The sequence below is a fragment of the Panthera tigris genome, chromosome E3 (genome assembly GCF_018350195.1).
Source record: "Panthera tigris isolate Pti1 chromosome E3, P.tigris_Pti1_mat1.1, whole genome shotgun sequence".
In the NCBI taxonomy this organism is placed as follows: Eukaryota; Metazoa; Chordata; class Mammalia; order Carnivora; family Felidae; genus Panthera; species Panthera tigris.
The window spans coordinates 6,045,407-6,062,689 of record NC_056675.1 but is presented as its reverse complement, the minus strand read 5'-3'; the positions used below and the strand labels follow the sequence as shown (position 1 = coordinate 6,062,689).

At 52.7% G+C, this 17,283-nt stretch overlaps 1 protein-coding gene across 1 annotated transcript in view; it reads right to left on the bottom strand.

The window, feature by feature from the left end:
* Positions 1 to 8,149: 8,149 nt before the first annotated feature.
* The window catches only part of LOC122234753, a 39,108-nt gene continuing 29,974 nt past the window's right edge, over positions 8,150 to 17,283 (bottom strand). The window contains exons 6-7 of the mRNA XM_042972411.1: positions 10,161 to 10,232; positions 8,150 to 8,235 (exon numbers count right to left, since the gene is read on the bottom strand). Of these exons, the coding sequence (XP_042828345.1) occupies positions 8,177 to 8,235; positions 10,161 to 10,232 (131 nt within the window). The 3' untranslated portion in view covers positions 8,150 to 8,176. The remainder of the gene's footprint in view (positions 8,236 to 10,160; positions 10,233 to 17,283) is intronic.

Here is a 17,283-nt window from a genome sequence, read left to right as displayed (position 1 = left end):
GGATTTTGGAGGGAAAATAGATTTCTGTTGTTTTAAGCCACCCGGTTTGTGGGATGTGTTTCCGCAGCCACAGGAAACCGATGCCCTTCCCCGTGTCCGCTTGGCAGCTCCGTCTCCCGCTGCGTGCCCACCCGCCCAGCCAACGGGTCCGGTCTGGCGCCCGACCGCTTCCCCCGCCCTGGCGGAGGCCTCCCCGCTGCAGGGCCCCACTCCTCACTCTGCCCCAAGCCTGCGCGCGCAACTGCACCAACTGTCCTCGTCCACCCAAACCCCTCGGTGTCTCCCAGCTCAGAGTCCTACCGGCGGCCCGTAGGGTAGCAGGACCTGGCCCTTTGGCCTCCCTGCCCTCACCCCCCTGCTGTTCTGCCTTCCTCGGGGCTTTGCTTTGCCTGTCCCCCTGCCAGATGCTCTTCCCTACACAGGCACAGGGCTCCCTCCTGCTCAGTACCATCTGCTCAGTGAGGCTGACCCCCGCACTCCCTGCCTCCTGTACCTCGTATTCCCCACTCCCGAGAGCACAGATCACCCTAGAGCGTACTGTTCGTTTTACTAATTTATTTGTTTAGCCTGCCTCCCTCCACAGAACAAAAACTCCAGGAAGGAAGGGCCTTGGACTACTGCATTTACTGTCTGTAGTTCCAGCACCTAGGACAGTGCCCAACACGCAGCAGGGGTTCATTAAGTATCACCGGGAAGGGAGGAAAAATGCCCTTCCCCCTTTTGTGGCTTCACAATGTCCGGAATGTAGGAAAGAGAAGATTCTAAGGATAGGACTCAGTATCTCTCCCCAGATGGTCCAGAAGGACAAATGGTCTGGAAGCCTCTGTTTGGGTCTTGGGGTGATGTCCAGGTGACAGGATTCAGAGGTCTCCCTGCCTGTATCCTGGAAAGAGGGACCGTTATCAGTTGCGGGGGGCAGGAGGGGGTGGTTCTTCTCTGCCTAGAGGACCTAGAGCTGCCTCATGTGACAGCATTTCAGAAATTGGTTCTGTTCTTTGTCGGCCATCAGAGCAGGAAGCCACTGGGCTGGCTTCTGAGCATGATGCCTCGTTCTGTGTTGAACAAGGGGATCAGAGGGTGGGAGCAGGGAGGCAGCCAGGCTGTGGATGGTGTGGCAGGGGCTGAAGGGGTGAGTTTGGAGGGGACCTGCTTGGCATCTGGCCAGGGGGCTGAGGAGGAGCTGGAGCCACCAGGCAGGGTTTGGGCCAGGGGCTTTTACCCTGGGGTGCCCGACCCCCAAGGGATCCATGGAGCGAATTTGCAAGCTCGGGTGGGAGAAACTGCATCTCCAACATCACAAACCTTTAATCAAATCGTGGCGTTTCCATCCACCACAAATCTAGGCAGTGCCATCAGCAGTTCCCATGGCTTTGCCTTCCATAGAAATCACAAGTGTTTTCACAAAACATTTCAATTGTTGCGGGTCTCCCCAAACGTCCTCTATGCTGGCCACGTCTTCAAAATTACATTTGCTGGTAGACCTGCTGCTGGGTCTTACTTCACTAAGGACATATATTACAATCACTATTTTGATAACTGTATTTCAGTGTAGTTTCCTTGGAATTCCTATTATTTTATATTAAGTTTTTAAAAACTTTATTCTGAGGGTTTGATTGAACTGGAGAGAGGCTCATGGTACTAAGAAGGCTATCAGGCCCCCTAGAGAGGCCCTAAGGGCGCGGGGGCAACAGGGGGGACTTTATTTTCTTCTGGCTGTTGCCCTGAGCATCTGACCCAGGAGAGGAGGCGGGGCCACCCACACTAGCCTGAGGTCCACCTGCAGTGCCCAGTGTGGCCAGCAGGTGGCAGCCCCACCCAGCCATGCTTCGCGCAGTTTCCTCCTTCCAGTGGTGGCTGGCAGGTGCCACAGCAGGGGACACAAAGGACACAGATGGTGTGGGTCCTGGCAGCTCTGTCAACTGCAGACGCGTGCACAGCTGTGCACATGCACGAACACACAGGCACACGCCACACACATGTACATACTCACACTCACACAATTGGAGCAGCCTACCTGGGAATCAGCTTCCAGAGCATTCAGCCCCTTCCAAGACAGAGGCATTCCTGGGACTCAGGAAGAGGGGACCCCCTTTGTTCTGCATCATCTTTTCCTTCCCTAATAGCCTTTCTGAGGTGTCCACAGGTCAGCGCGAACCAACAGCTCCAGCCACAGAAATAACCTAACTGCAGCTGAGGCAGGGAGGGGGCTGCAGAAGTGGAGATCTGAGGGGTCGCCAGGTTCCCAAGACCTCGGGCAAGTGACAATCCTAGCCTTCGTTTTTTTGTTCTGCACAATTTGTGTGAAGAGTGAACTCTTTCAATCCAACAACGGGAAGACAAACAACCCAATTTAAAAAATGAGCAAAGGACTTGAAATAGACATTTCTCCAACGAAGATATACAAATGGCCGTTACGCACATGGAAAGATGCTCAACATCATTAGTCATCAGGGAAATGCAAATCAAACCACAATGAGATACCACTTCATGCCTACTAGGATGGCTATCATAACAACACAACAGAACACAACAGGAACAGAAAATAATAAGTATTGGCGAGGATGTGCTGGTGAGAATGGAAAATGGAAAACGGTGGGCGGTTCCTCAAAAAGTTACATGCTTAGTGTGTGGTGATTCCACTCCTAGGTGTATGCACCTAAAAGAACTGGAAACAGATGCTCAGATACGCACTCATGACGAATGTTCATAGCAGCACTATTTGCAATAGCCACAAGGTGGAAACAGCCCAAGCGTCCATCAACAGAAGAATTAAAAAATTGTGGGGGTGCCTGGGTGGCTCAGCCGATTGAGCATCCAACTCTTCATTGATTTTGGCTCAGGTCACAATCCGAGAGTCATGGGATGGAGCCCTGTGTTGGGCTCTGGGTGTGAAGCCTGCTTGGGATTCTCTCTCTCTCTCTCTCTCTCTCTCGATAAACAAACAAGTTGGGTTGTGGTGTATACACACAATAGAATATTATTCTGCCTTTGAAAGGAACGATGTACTGATACCTGCCATGATGTGGACTGACCTTGAAAACACAATGCTCAGTGAAAGAAGGCCACCTATGTGACTCCATGCGTATGGAATGTCCAGAATAGACAAATCCATAGACAGAAAGCAGATCAGTGGTTGGCCGGCGGTTGGGAGGGAGGAACAGGAAGTGATAACTTAGCCGGTAGCGGGTGTTCTTCTGAACCGGTGAAAACACTTGGAGACTAGAGACAGGGGTAGTGTCCAGAATGCACTACTGAACTGTTTGCTTTAAGACGGTCAATTGTATGTTACGTGAACCTCATCAACTCTTTTTCAATTAAAAAAAAAATGACAGTGAATGGGTGCATCTTCCAGGCGTTCATTCAGAGAACATCCCGGCAGCATCGACAGACCCTATACCGAGGGCGCAGCAGATCCAGGCGCGCACGCTTCTTTCCCGGCTCGCTGCCTCATGGCAAGAGGCTGTTGTGGAGACCGAAGATGAAGGATTCTGGAGGAACAGGTGTGCGTCGAGACAGAGGGGCGCTGCACGACCCTCCTGGGGTCTCCGCCGTCTTTTCCGGCTTCTGACCAGATCCGTGTCGCAGACGCACACGCCCCTCGCTGGTGAGGGATGGTTCCTAAGTGAACTCCTCATCAGTGGGTGTCTTTCTGACCCCCCCATGGCCCAGAGGCGGGAAAGCCATCTCTGCCTCCCTGGCAGCATCTCTCATCTGCTCGCGGGACCTTCGCCCCCTGTGATGAGGGGCTGCCTCGCCCCCGCAGGAGGAAACAGAGCTGGGGTCACGGAAGGAGTGGGAGCAGAGGCCACAGGCTGGATCCCTGCACACAGACCCTGGAGAGACAGGGAGGACTTTAGGGATCCAGGGTGTGCTAATCATTGTGCTAAACACCCCTCCCTCAGTGCTGGCCAGCTGCTGCTCCCAGCTAGGACCACTGTGACAGCAGGCTCCCTCCACATCTACTTCTTCTGTCTCTGTGACCAGCTTGCGTCTCTTCTTTTCTGTACACTGCACACATGCATGCATGTGTATGTGCCTGTGCACATGGGTGTGCATGCATGGGTGTGGGTCCAAGCATGCAAGTGAATGGCACACCGAGTGCTCTGGGCCTCGGGAGTGGGATAAAATGCTGGTGGCGACCCTCACACAGGGGCTTCTGGTGGCTGCCGGCCACCCTGGGCTCCTTGTCTCTGACACCCGTCGCTGCAGTCTCGGGCCTCCTCCACGTGACCTTCTTCCCCCATGTCCCCGAGCTCCTTCCTCTCACAGACACCAGCCATCAGATTCGGGCCCCACTGGAAATCCAGGATGATCTCATCTTGAGCTCCTTAACTAATTACACCTGCAAAGACCTTATTTCCAACAAGCTTCACTTTCTGAGGCTCCAAGCGGACATGATCTTGGGTGGGGACACTATTCAGCCCTTGACACAGGCCAAACCTGGAGTTCTCCAGAACCTGGTGACATGTGTGTGTGTTTGGGGGGGGGAGGCTCCTGGGGCCCCCAGAGTGGGAGCTGAGACCCCCAGACCCGGGAAGCAGGAGCGTGAAGAATCACATTCGCTTCAAGAGCTGGTGATGCAAAGCATGCTGGCCACATTGTAAAGTCATGAGAGTCATGTGTTGAGTTAGTATTTCGGAGACCGTGGTCAGAGCAGAGGTCCTGCCAGCGGAGATGTGGACCTAGCTTTCCTTTTCATTTTGTTCCCCACCCCCCGCAAAGCCCCAGCGTGCATCCCGGAACAGGCAGCAGGGGGTGCTCTAAGCTCTTCTGAGAGGAAGCCAGCCGCAGAGCAAGGTAGGGAAGGCAGGGCCTCCCTGGCAGAGTGGCTCCCACTCAAGCAGGAGTTTCCGTCCCGCCCCCGCCCCTCCCCCACCCGTTCCCCAAGAGTGTTCCACTGGGCGCTGGGCCACCCCCAGCCTGGTCCCAGAGGAGACTGGAGGGACATGACAGGTGCCAACAGAAACCACAACCTCTGGCCCCAAGTGGAGCTTAGATCAGCTCACTCTTCAGCTGGAAAACCTCAAAGGCACCCCCATCACCTTTAGCACCAAGTCCAAACTCTTAGCTTGGCATTCAGGCTACTCCTACTTGGCTTTCCCGCCTCGTTCACGGTAACATTCCCCCTTTCACCATGATGCGTGTGGTCTAACCACACCCCCAGTGCTGTCAGGGCTCACCCTTCATTCATTCGGCATGCTCACACCTTGCCAAGTGCTGGGAACGCAGCCATGAACCAGCAAGGCCCAGTCTCCTGGGCTTTCCATCCCCGGGATGACCAGCCAAGAGCCACAGAAACGGCCACCAATGTCAGGGACTGTCGCTCCTGCTGTCCCCATGCCTGCCTGGAGAACATGCCCAAAATCTGTGCAGAGCCCAGCACAGGGCCTGGTACAGAAGAGGCTGACTTTCCTGATTCCAGCCCAGACCATAGCGACGAGAGTTCTGGTGACCATGTGTGTGTGGCTCTTCTGGCAGAAAACCACAAGGTTTCCTCCCGGGCCCAGGTCTCCCAGGGAGACGCTCTAGGCTTCTGAGCTCAATGGGGCACAGACCGCGGCAAACAGTCCAGCCAGTGCCTTGTTACGAGCAACACCACTAGCTATTAGCTATTCCCAGGGCAACATGCTCACTTCTGCCCGATTTTAACAATTAGGACCAAGATTATTGCCCCTGATCTCTTTACTCCTGTATTTCGTTGTGGACACAATGAACATTTTTGCTATCTTCAGATTCAATCTGTTAATGAGAACACTGTTCTGACTCCCGACAATGTGGATTTTTACCTAAGCCCCGTGCTCCTGCAAAACAGCAGCTCTTAAAGGAACCCCCCACCCTTTGTGTTCGGGAAAATGACTTGTTGCAAAGAATGAACCTCCTCCACGTGACGTAGAGAAGACTCATGGATGTCCACCCCCCCGTCCTTGTTTACCTATGACAAGGACAGACACAGACCCTCCAAATCCCCTTTTGTGGACTCATAAATGATTACCTGAACTGTGTTTCTCCATTGGTCAGTCAGAGCCAAGGGCTTGTTAACCAAACTTTGGTTACACATCTCTCCTTCCTCAGGGCCGCTGAACTTCAGTCCTCAGCCTGGATCACCAGTCAGCCCCTCCAGCAATCCCTGGAATAGAGCTAGGCCTTCGCTGACCTTCCATCCCGCTTTCCCACGCCGGCTCCTTTTTGCTTTGCTTGCTCCCTTCTGCAGCAGAGAGGCTCTCTGCCTCCCCCCAGACAGACCCGATGGCCAGAGCATTCTCCCTCTCGCATAAAGTCTCTCTTACGAAGCCTGGATTTGTTTTTATTTGACACTCTGGAGGGAACAACGGGAAGATGGTTGCCGATGACTCAGATCATCAAGCTTTAGGAGGGTGGAGCAGCTGATGCCCACCTGCCTTAGGCTGCACGCGCGGGGGCTCACCGTGTGTTGGGGGAAGGGCATTCGTGTCCAAACAAGCCAACACCAGCATTCCTAGGAACGCAGCACAGCTCAGCTGTAGCCTACTCAGTCATTCTTACTAACGAACGGATGCCTCCCTCTGGGCTCTGCACCCCCATCTCCCCAGTGGTCTGGCCTGGAGCAAACCCTCGAGTTCAGCATTCGCCACAAAAGCCAGAAAGCCGTGATGGGTGGTCCTCTGATACAAAGACCTGGAGGCAAAGGGACACTGAGGCCCGCTTTTGTTTCAGAAAGGGCAGAAGAGCTGGGGGAGGGGTGGGCCAGCTGGGATTTGACCTCCTGGCTGGTTGGCTTCTGTGGGGCCCTGGTGGGCTCCCAGCTGCTGCTCCTCAGGCCTTCAAAGGGGTCCACCTGTCCTGGGAGTTAACAGAGGCTGAGCTGCAGGAGCAGCTCTGACCACCAGGGGGCGCCCAGGGTCGAAGGCTGGGGAGAGGAAGGCAACCTCTCTCCAGCCAGCAGAGTAAGCCGGGGGCAGGACTGCCTAGGCTCAAATCCTTGCAAGCTGTGTGGACTTGGACGGGTCGTTTTGTTCTTCCGAGTCTCACTTTCCTTGTCTCAACTGGGGGAAAGAACGGGGCCTGCCTAGGAGACTCTGTGCCACGTGGCCCATAGTGAGGACCAGGAAACATTAGCGGCCACCAATAGCACTGGTACTGTTACCAACCCCAATCTAAAGCGGAGGAAACTGAGGCCCAGAGAGTCAGAGTTACTGGCACACGAGCCAGAGTGAGCCTGTCCCTCCCGGGGCTGGCTAAACATCTGGTTGTCAGCACTTACCAATCAGGCCCTCACAGGAAGTTCCAGGACCTTCCACGTCCCCTGAGCCCGAGATCATACGGGGACAGGTGGCCCCCTGCCATGTACAAGGAAGGCTGGAACCATGGACACAGGAAGAGTCCCAGCTGAGCCACATGTGGCCACTGACTTCTCTGAGACTCTGTTTCCCTGGAAACGGTGCCTTGGAAGTGGATGGGAACTAGGTGTGGGGATGTATGTACGTGAAAGCTCTTCGTCCCCAGAAACGTTGGTCCCACCTTCAAGCTCCTTGAGCGAGGGGTCGAGTCAGAGGTCTTGGTTCCCAGCACGGAGCAGTTGTCTGCGGTGAATATGCCCTAAATACAGGCAGCCATGTCTCTGGCCCAGGGCACAGGGGAGGGAGCGGATTGGTAAAATAGTTGCCTGCGGGCACCAGAGGCAGAGGCAGCGCAGGGGGTGATGGGAGTTACACAGCTAGCACCTTTCGGAGAGCAGAATCCTCTGGTCCCAGGGAGCAGGCTGGGGCCACTGCAGAGGCTGGAGGGCCACGCTGGGCCAGCGCTGCCCTGGATGCCCCCGAGGCGGGACGGAGCCGGGTGCCTGGATTCTTACCCAGGACCTCCGCCTTCTCACAGGGCCCCGCACGGGGGTCTGTGAGGTGCACCCCAGCTCTGGAGTTTTCCCTGGGTGCTGGGTGACCTTCAGAAGATTGCTCTCTGTGATTTTCCTCATAGCCCAGCCTGCAGCTCCATCTTTAAAAATAGTTGCAGAAAAGCCCATTGCTTATTCAATGAGCTCTTTTGTTAAAAAAAAAAAAATGCCCTGCAGCCTCGGTTTGTTTAGTTCATAAAAGGCCCACTGCGATTATCAAAGAGCCAGCTCATTAAAGAAAAAACGATGCTGGGAAGGAGTGGGAGAGGGCAGGGGTGGGCGGGGTTCAGGGCACAGGCCTGGATCTCAGTCCCCTCTGGAGACCCGGGAAGTCGGTCCTCCTCTTGGAGCCTTAGCTTTTTCATCTGCATGGGGATAAAAAAACAATAATAATGCCAGGTCCTGGGATTCAGAGCTGAGCAGGACGCGGTCCCTCCCTCCACCTGCCTCCTTCTCCGCCTCTGCCCTCCCCACCCAAACTTCTGGAAAGAATCACACCCACTCAAGCCTCACCTCCCTCTCCCTCCCCTGCCCACCCACATCTCCACTACACTGCTCTTCCCAAGGTTATCAGTAATGCTCACGTGGCTAAACGGACATTATTGGACAAATATTTGTCGAGCGCCTCCCGTGAGCCAGGGGCCTCGTCTTGCCTGGCGCTCAGGTGCGTTGGGTCCTGGGAGCAGCCTGTAGCTGGGGCTCAGGGGTGCAGGAGCACCGGACTCTGGGGGTCCCAAACAGACCAGGTGAAACAAGAAAGGGGTTTATTTCAAGAAAGGCCGACACCGGGACGAGAGCACACTGGTGTCTCAAAGACTGTGCCCAAGCACGGAAAACACTTCCCAGTTTCTATCAGGAAAATGCGGGACAGAGGTTGGGGGTTTGTGCAGGTGGGGCAGCAAAGGCCAGGGGGATCGCTGTCTTGGGGTCAGTCACGTGGGGTCTTGCTGGCTCAGGGCAGTTCTTACCGTGTGAAGCGGGTACTCTGCCCACAGGAGCTTTTGCCAGAATTCAAACATAAGCGGGAAAGATGAAATTTACTCATTAGAAAGTCTGAGATCAAGGGGCGCCTGGGCGGCTCAGTGAGTTAAGTGGCCGACTCTTGCTTTCAGCTCAGTTGTGATCTCATGGTTCCTGAGTTCAAGCCCCGCATCGGGCTCTACACTCATGGTGCGGGCCCTGCTTGGGATTTGTCCCTCTCGCCCTCTCTGTCTGCCCCTCCTGTGTGCTCTCTCTCTCTCTCTCAAAATAAATAAATAAACTTAAAAAAAAAAAGTTTGAGGTCAAAATCAAGGTGGGTGACATCCTCTGCCAAGCCCACCCTCTCAGAATCGTACAGACCCCGTGTTCCCTTTGGTTCCCTCCCACCCTGCTGGCTGGGCCGTCTGTCTCTCTTTCCCTGACTTTCTCTCAGTGGAGGGGGCTACCTGCCCACCCAGCCTCTGTTCTGTTTTCCTTAGGACGGGGTCCCATTTTTTTTCTGGATCGCCATGAGCCCAATTAAATGACTACATTTTCCAGTCCCCCCACAGTTGGGGGTGGCTGATAAGATAAAAGCAGAAGTTTGGGATGAAATGTCTGCAAAATCCCCTTGAAAGGGAAACAGGCAGCACCCCTGTGTCCCTACAGCCACCGTTCAAATCCAAGCCACTCTCCTGTCTGAGCTTGATGACCATGGCTTTCCAACTGGTATCCCATTCCACCCCATTCTCCCCAAAGCTGCCAGGAAGAGCCTCCAGAGGCATCACTGCTCTGCTCAAACACCTGCCGTGGCTCCCCATTACCCAGGAAGAAGTTCAAAATCCATGTTGAGCCAACAAGACCTCCATATCTACTACAGACCTCTTGGCTCACTGCCCATCTCTCTAAACCCTAGTCCCACATTGTCTCATTGAAATAAGTTTGACCTGGGGCACCTGGGTGGCTCAGTTGGTTAAGCATCTGATTCTCAATTTTGGCTCAGGGCATGATCTCATGGTTCATGAGATGGAGCCCCATGTCAGGCTCCACGCTGCTCAGGATTCTCTCTCTCCCTCTCTCTCTACCCCAACCCTGCTCGTGCTCTCTCTCTCTCTCTCTCAAAATAAAAATAAACTTAAAAAAAATTTTTTTTAAAAAAGAAATAAATTTGAGCCACGTAAGTCATTGACAGTCTCCTAATGGCCACATTTAAAAATGAAAAGAAACAGGCTAGATTATTTTAATAATATCTTTTTTTAGTGCAATATACTCAGAATATTATCATCCCAATATATGATCAAATATAAAGTTTATTAATGACATGGTTTACCTTTGTTGTTTTGTACTGCGTCTTCACCATCCGGTGGGCTTGTTTTCCTCTGAGAGCATATTTCAACTTGCTCTGTATTTAGATTTCATAAAATGTGTAGTTGGAAACTGGATTCATACACCCGAGTTGTTCCAAATAGAATTAATAGCCTTCCAGGGGGACCTGGGCGGCTCAGTCAGTTAAGCATCCGACTCTTGATTTCGGCTCAGGTCATGATCTCACGGTTTGTGAGTGCGGAACCTGCTTGGGAGTCTCTCTTTCTTTCTCACTGCCCCTCCCCCCTGCCCACGGGCTCTCTCTTTCTCCCTCAAAATAAATAAATAAATAAATAAATAAATGAAAACTTAAAAAAAAAAGTCTTCCAATGACTGAATTAGAGATCCTTTTTTCAATTTCAATTTTAATTAATTAAAATAAAATAATTGAGATTCCATTTCTCAGTGGCACAGGCCACGTTTCAAGTGCTCAGCTGCCACCTGTGGCCAGTGGCTGCCACGATGGACAGCACAGCTTGGGGTCTCCACCAGCGCCGGCTGACAGACTTTCCGAGATGATGAGAATGTTCTGGACACTTGCCCTAGGCGCTGTCTGGCACAGTGTGGCTTTTGAGCACTGAGGCACTGAGTTTTTAATTCTGTTTCATTTTCATGGATTTCAACGTAAAGACCACACTTGGCTGGTGGGCCAGCTACCCTACTGGGAAGCTGCTTTCATTCCCAGACCTCTCGCCTCCCAGCATTGGCTCCCAGTCTTCCTCTTAGCTGAGTCTTTTTAAGTCATCTCTACACCCAACGTGGGGCTCGAACCCACAACCCCAAGATCAAGAGTCACGTGCTCTACTGACTGAGCCAGACTGGCGCCCCTTGGCTGAGTCTTAACAACAATCTGTTGTCAGGTTACCGCCTCCCCCTCTCTGCGGTTCCCCATCACCCTATTTTGTTTCCCATCCCAGTAATGGAATTAAAAAAAAAATGTTTATTTATTTTGAGAGAGAGAGAGAGAGAGAGAGAGAGCAGAGGAAGGACAGAGAGAGAGGGAGACAGAGGATCAGAAGCAGGTTCTGAGCTGTTAGCACAGAGCCCAGTGCGGGGCTCGAACCCTCGAACCGTGAGATCATGACGTGAGCCGAAGTCAGACACTTACCTGACTGAGCCACCCAGGCGACTCCTAATAATGACATTTTTATCACAATGAATTGTTTGCTTTTTCTTCCTAGGTAGGGTGGGCTCCATGAAGGCATGGGCCATATCTGTCTTGTTCAACTCTCTGTGGCCAGTGTCTTGGGACTAGCACATAGTGGGCATTCCATAATACTTACTGAGTGAAATAGTTAATATTCGTAAATGACTGAAGGGCCACGCTGCCTAAAATTCCACCATTATTCCCTCTGTGGTGTTTAAAAAAAGAAGGGAAGAAAGAAAGGGAGAAAGAGAAGGAGGAAGGAAGGAAGGAAGGAAGGAAGAAAAGAAAAGGCCCAAAGCAGACTCACTTGCCCCAGGATAGTAAACTTAAGACTGCTGCAATGTCAGGGGCGCCTGGGGGGCTCAGTCGGTGAAGCATCTGACTTCGGCTCAGGTCATGATCTCGCGGTTCGTGAGTTTAAGCCCCGAGTCGGGCTCTGTGCTGACAGCTGGGAGCTTGGAGCCTGCTTCGAATTCTGTGTCTCCCTCTCTCTCTGCCCCTCCCCGGCTCATGCTCCATCTCTCAATAAATAAATGTTAAAAAAGAATTTTTTTTAAGACTACTGAAATGTCAGCCTCTCCAGAAGTGGAACTTCATTTTTTCATTTTTATTTATTTTTTTAATGTTTATTTTTTGAGAGAGAGAGAGAAACAGAGCATGAGTGGCGAAGGAGCAGAGAGAGCAAGAGACACAGAATCTGAAGCAGGCTCCAGGCTGTGAGCTGTTATGACAGCACAGAGCCTGACGCGGGGCTCGAACCCACAGACCAGGAGACCTTGACCTGAGCTGAAGTTGGACGCTCAACCGACTGAGCCACCCAGGGGCCCCTAGAAGTGGAACTTTAAAGCGATCAGTCTGGAATTTCCCCATCAGCATAGTGAGGTATGATAAGACCACATCTCTTCCCTGAGGGAAGATACCTTGACTGAAATAAGCCTTTCTTTTCTTTTGCTAATAACCTCCTTGCCCTGCCCCCTGCCCGTAAAAGCCCTCCATATTGTACAGCTCCTGGGAGCAGATATCTGTCTGATACTGGATGGGATGCTGACCGAATCACGAATTGTTGATTAAAGCCAACTGGATCCTCAAATTTACTCAGTGAGTTTTCGTTCTGTAACAGTGGTCGCGCATTGTCTTTCTCTTCTTATAAAACCTACGTCCTCCCATTTCAGGCCAACAAATTCCTGACGCGATAGTACCATCCGCTTTATATATCATGGCCACTACAGTAATAGTTGCTACGTATTGAGCTCTTGCACTGTGTTAGGAGAATGGCTGGAAGCACTTGACACGTATTAGCTCACTTAAAACTCACATCGATCCTAGGATGGAGGCTGTGATTATTAGCTGCACTAAGGCACAGAGAAGTGGAGTAACTTGCTCAAGGCGACACAGCCAGGAGGAAGCGGCCGAACCAGAACCCAGGCAATCTGACTGTGGAGGCCATGGTCAAATCAACCATGAGAAATGACTTTCCAGGTCTTTTGACCATGACCCACAGTAAGAAGTACATTTTACATTCAGACCCAGTACATCACACACACACACACACACACACACACACACACACACCCTGTAAAAGTTTCACAAAGTATTACATTATTGTAATTCTGTGATTCTAGTATAATCTATTTTATTCTTTCTCATTTAAAAAATGCTGATTGTGACCCACTGAAATGATTTCATAGCCCACTCCACTATACTATTTTTACAAACATTTCATCGGAGGGGTGCCTGGGTGGCTCAGTCGGTTGAATGTCCAACTCTTGATTTCAGCTCAGGCCATGATCTCATGTGTCATGAGTTCCAGCATGGAGCCTGCTTGGGATTCTCTCTCTCTCTCTCTCTCTCTGCCCCTCCCCCTCCAAAATAAAATAAGCAAACTAAAAAACCCAAATATTTTATTAGAGAGCATTTCTAACACATAAACGTAGAGAGAAAAAGTGGGACCCCCCCCCTTCCTGCCATGCACCTGTCACCAAACTTCAACAATTATCGGCTTGCAGCCAATCCTGTTTATTCTCTGCTCACTTCCTCTTCTGTACTGCTTTGAGGCATCTCTCACACTTGATTTCATTTCAATCTGTAAATATTTTGGTTCTTGTCTGAGTTCGCTGGGGCTGCCACAACAAAATACCACACAGACTGGGTATAAACAGAGATTTATCTTCTCACAGTTCCGGAAGCTGGGAGTCTGAGATCAAGACTCCGGCTGATTCAGGTTCTAGTGAGAGCTCTGTGCTTGGCTTGCAGTCGGCCACCTTCCTGCTGTGTCCTTACATGGCCTCTCTTCGGTGCATGGGTTTTGAAAGAGAACATTCTGGTGTTTCGTCTTTTTTTTTTTTTAATGTTTATTTTTTGAGAGAGTGAGAGAGTGACAGTGGGAGAAGGGCAGGGAGACAGAGGGAGACACAGAATCTAAAGCAGGTTCCAGGCTCTGAGCTGTCAGCACAGAGCCTGATGTGGGGCTCGAACCCACTTTGATCTGAGCCAAAGTCAGCTGCTTAACAGACTGAGCCATCCAGGCACCCTTCTGGTGTTTCATCTTATAAGGACACTAATCCTGTTGGGTCAGGGCCCTACCCTGTGCTCTCATTTAACCTGGATTATATCCTAATACCAGTCCCACTGGGGATGCATCAGAGTTTCAGCATATGAATTTGGCGGAGTGGGCAGGACACAAACATTCAGTCCATAACAGTTCTCTAATGCTTTTGGCAAAAATGTCCTCCTCCAAGGGGGAGGAGGATGGGGACGCTGAGTACCTTGGGGACTGGAGTGGAGACAAGACAGGATGGTGCTAAATTCTGTCTGCATCATAGTCTGGCACCCCCGAACCTAGAGACAGGGAAAGGGGTTCCCAAGAGACATCCAGGCCCTGCCTGCAACCGAATTTTGGCTGCATCAGAGATCCCAGCTCTAACAGCCGGGAAAAGACGCTCATTCAGAGAGCTGGGGATTCCAAGAGCTTCGAGGATTCTGGGGTGTTTAAGGAAACCCCCACTCATAGCTCAGTGCCTGGGAGCGCCTGCCGGCCCCACGGGCTGGGATAAAGACCTCATGCCGAGTCAGGAGACTTGGGGTCTCTGTTCCCTGGGAACACTCACTCATGGCGTGACTTAGGCGAGCTGATTCTCTCTCTGGCCTCAGTTTCCTCTCTGTAAGAAAAGGGTTTCAGATCAGGCACACACTTCCCTGGATTCTCACCACCACAGCTTGAGGTTGGGGCAAACACCAGCAGGTTTCTCCAACATGTGTTTCTAGAAGGACCAAGAGATCGACTGCCTTGAGGAGGGCTGAGAGGGTCCCCCAGGGCGGGGCTGGAAGGGGTTGTGTTCCTGGCCTTAGCGGTGTGTGGGGCTTGTGGATCTGGCAGATTCCATTTGAGGCAGGGATGGGGGATTGGAGGGACAAGGGGCTGGGGGTGCAGCAGGGACGGTCTTTGTTTGGCCAACCCCTCGTGGGCCTTCTGATGAAAGAGGGGCCTTGGTGAGGCCCGAACAGGGGTAGGTGAGGGCTCTCTGGCCAGGACGGCCCCAGAGGAGGACTGGCCGCGGGCTTGCCTCGTTTTAGTTTAAGGACGCTGGAGGCTGTGACGGAGCCAGGCGGAAGTTCACGGGCAGTTCAGCCAGTCCCTGAAGCTCCAAAGATGTGATGCCTGGAGGAAAAGGGCGAGCTGGTTGAGGAGACCAGACGCAGGGCGGATGCAGGTTTCAGTGAAAGCAGGAACTTGGCGCCAGGGGGGGCTGCAGCCGCGTGAGCCTCAGCGGAACCCGCCGGGGGACAGCAGGCGGCTGGCGTCCCTCCCAGGCCCTGGACAGGGGCCAAGGCCAGTTTTGTGAAAATGTAGCAGGACAAGGTGACCCCAGCTGGCCGGTGGGCGTGGGGGTGGCAGGAGGGGCGGACAGATGGTCCGCCAGTAGAAGAAAGCCTACGTGGGCCGTGATTTGGGCTGCGTCCCCCACGCCCGCCCGCGCTCCTGCCCCGCCAGCAGGTGTGTGCACCTGCGCCGGTGTGCACGCGGGGGGCACGTCCGTGGACGCGCGCAGACACGCCCGCTGCAGGCTGGCGTCCCTCCCTCCCTCCCTCCCCCGGGCTTTACCACTGACACTCTCTGTTCCTAGAGGTGTGTTGTCCTAGAAATCCCTTTCCATTCAAGGATTTCTTGGATGCTGCAGCCAATTTTCATTCCTGCCATGGAGTTCCTCCACAGACTCTGCCAGGAACATCTCTTTCTCATTTATTTCAGGCGCTGGAGAGGCAGTGAGAAGGAAGAACCCTGCAGACGGCTCTGCGGTATTTTCATCAACATGACAGCCTCCTGAGCACGTACACTCTGGAAGCCAGCGCCTGGCTCCAGAACCGGGTCCTCCTTCCTCTGGCAGGAACGGTGACACCAGAGTGCCCCCCGTCCCCTCGGGAGGCAGGGCGGCCGGGCGGTGGGCGGGTGGCCCAGTGAATCTCCCTCTGGTCCGGCCTGGTCCTCCCCAGTCATGTGTCCCATGAGGCCAGGGGCCATGTCCCCCCAGACCTCAGAAGGTGACCTTATTTGGAATCGGGCCTGTGCAGATAGAGTTAGTTACGGGACCTCAAGAGGAAACCACTCCGGTTTTAGGGATCATTTAATCCAATGACTGGTGTCCTTAGAAGAAGAGGAGGTGACACAGAGACACACAGGGGAGGAGGCCATGTGACAGTGACAGTGGAGGAGAGGTTGGATTGATGTGTCTGCAGGCCAGCAGCCATCAGAAGCCGGGAGGGAGGCATGGAGTGGTTTCTCCCTCCCAGTCTCCACAGGGGATTGAGAACTTGATCCTGGACTCAGGCGCCATAACCTGCAAGACGATCCATTTCTGTTGTTCAAGCCCCCCAGTTTGCGGTGATTTGTTAGGACGGCCCCAGGACCCTTGATGCGGCCCTGAATGGGAGAAAGTGGGGGAGGGGCAAGGAAAGCCTGCTCTCAGGGCCACCACGGTGGTTGAGGGAACGAACAGACAAGGCAAGTTGCCGGTGGCCTGAGAAAGATGCTGTCGGAGCAGGGGCCTTTCTCTAGGAGCTGAAAGCAGAGCGTTGCTCTGGCAGAAGCTTCTGGAGGGGAAGGCCTGTATTTGTTGCCTAGGGCAGCTATAGAATTACCACAGACTCAGAGCTGGTGAGTTACAGAGGTGCTGAGGTCCTCATCCTGGGCTTACGGTGGCTAAAAACAGCAGAGATATCTGTTTTTAAATATAAATTATAATTATATATACAATTAGATTATATAAACATATATATAAATATCTTTTTTTTTTTTTTAATTTTTGAGAGAGAGAACATGAGCAGGGGATGGGCGGATGGGGAGTGGGGGCAGCGGATCTGAGGCGGGCTCTGTGCTGACAGCAGCGAGCCCAAGGTGGGGCTCAAACTCACAAACTGTGTGATCACGACCTGAGCTGAAGTCAGATTCTTAATCGACTGAGCCACCCAGGTGCCCCCGAAATTTCTTCTCTTCTAGTCCAGAAGTTAGCGGACTAGGTTAGGGGACAGGTCGCAAGTCCTCACCTCTGACCTCAGTGGCAGAATTCAGGGGTTTCCAAGGCCACTCTCGTTTCTGATACCAGTTGCAAATTTGGGGGTCCCCAAGACTACCCTCAGGTTCCATTAATTCACTGGAAGAATTCACAGGACTTGCTGAGAGCTGCTGTACTCATGGCTATGGTCTATTACAGCAAAGGACAGAGATTCAGATCAGCTGAAGGACCCTGTGGGGCAGGGTCCAGGAGGGCTCCCCATGCAGAGCTTCCGGTTGTCCCCTCCTCGTGGAGTCAAGGACAGTGCTCACATTGCCCAGCAACAACATGCGACCACATGCATGGAGCACTGTCCACCAGGGGGCTCACCTGAGTCTTGGTGTTCTTCATCGGGGTTCAGGCATATAGACGTGGTCCATATGGTAAACAAA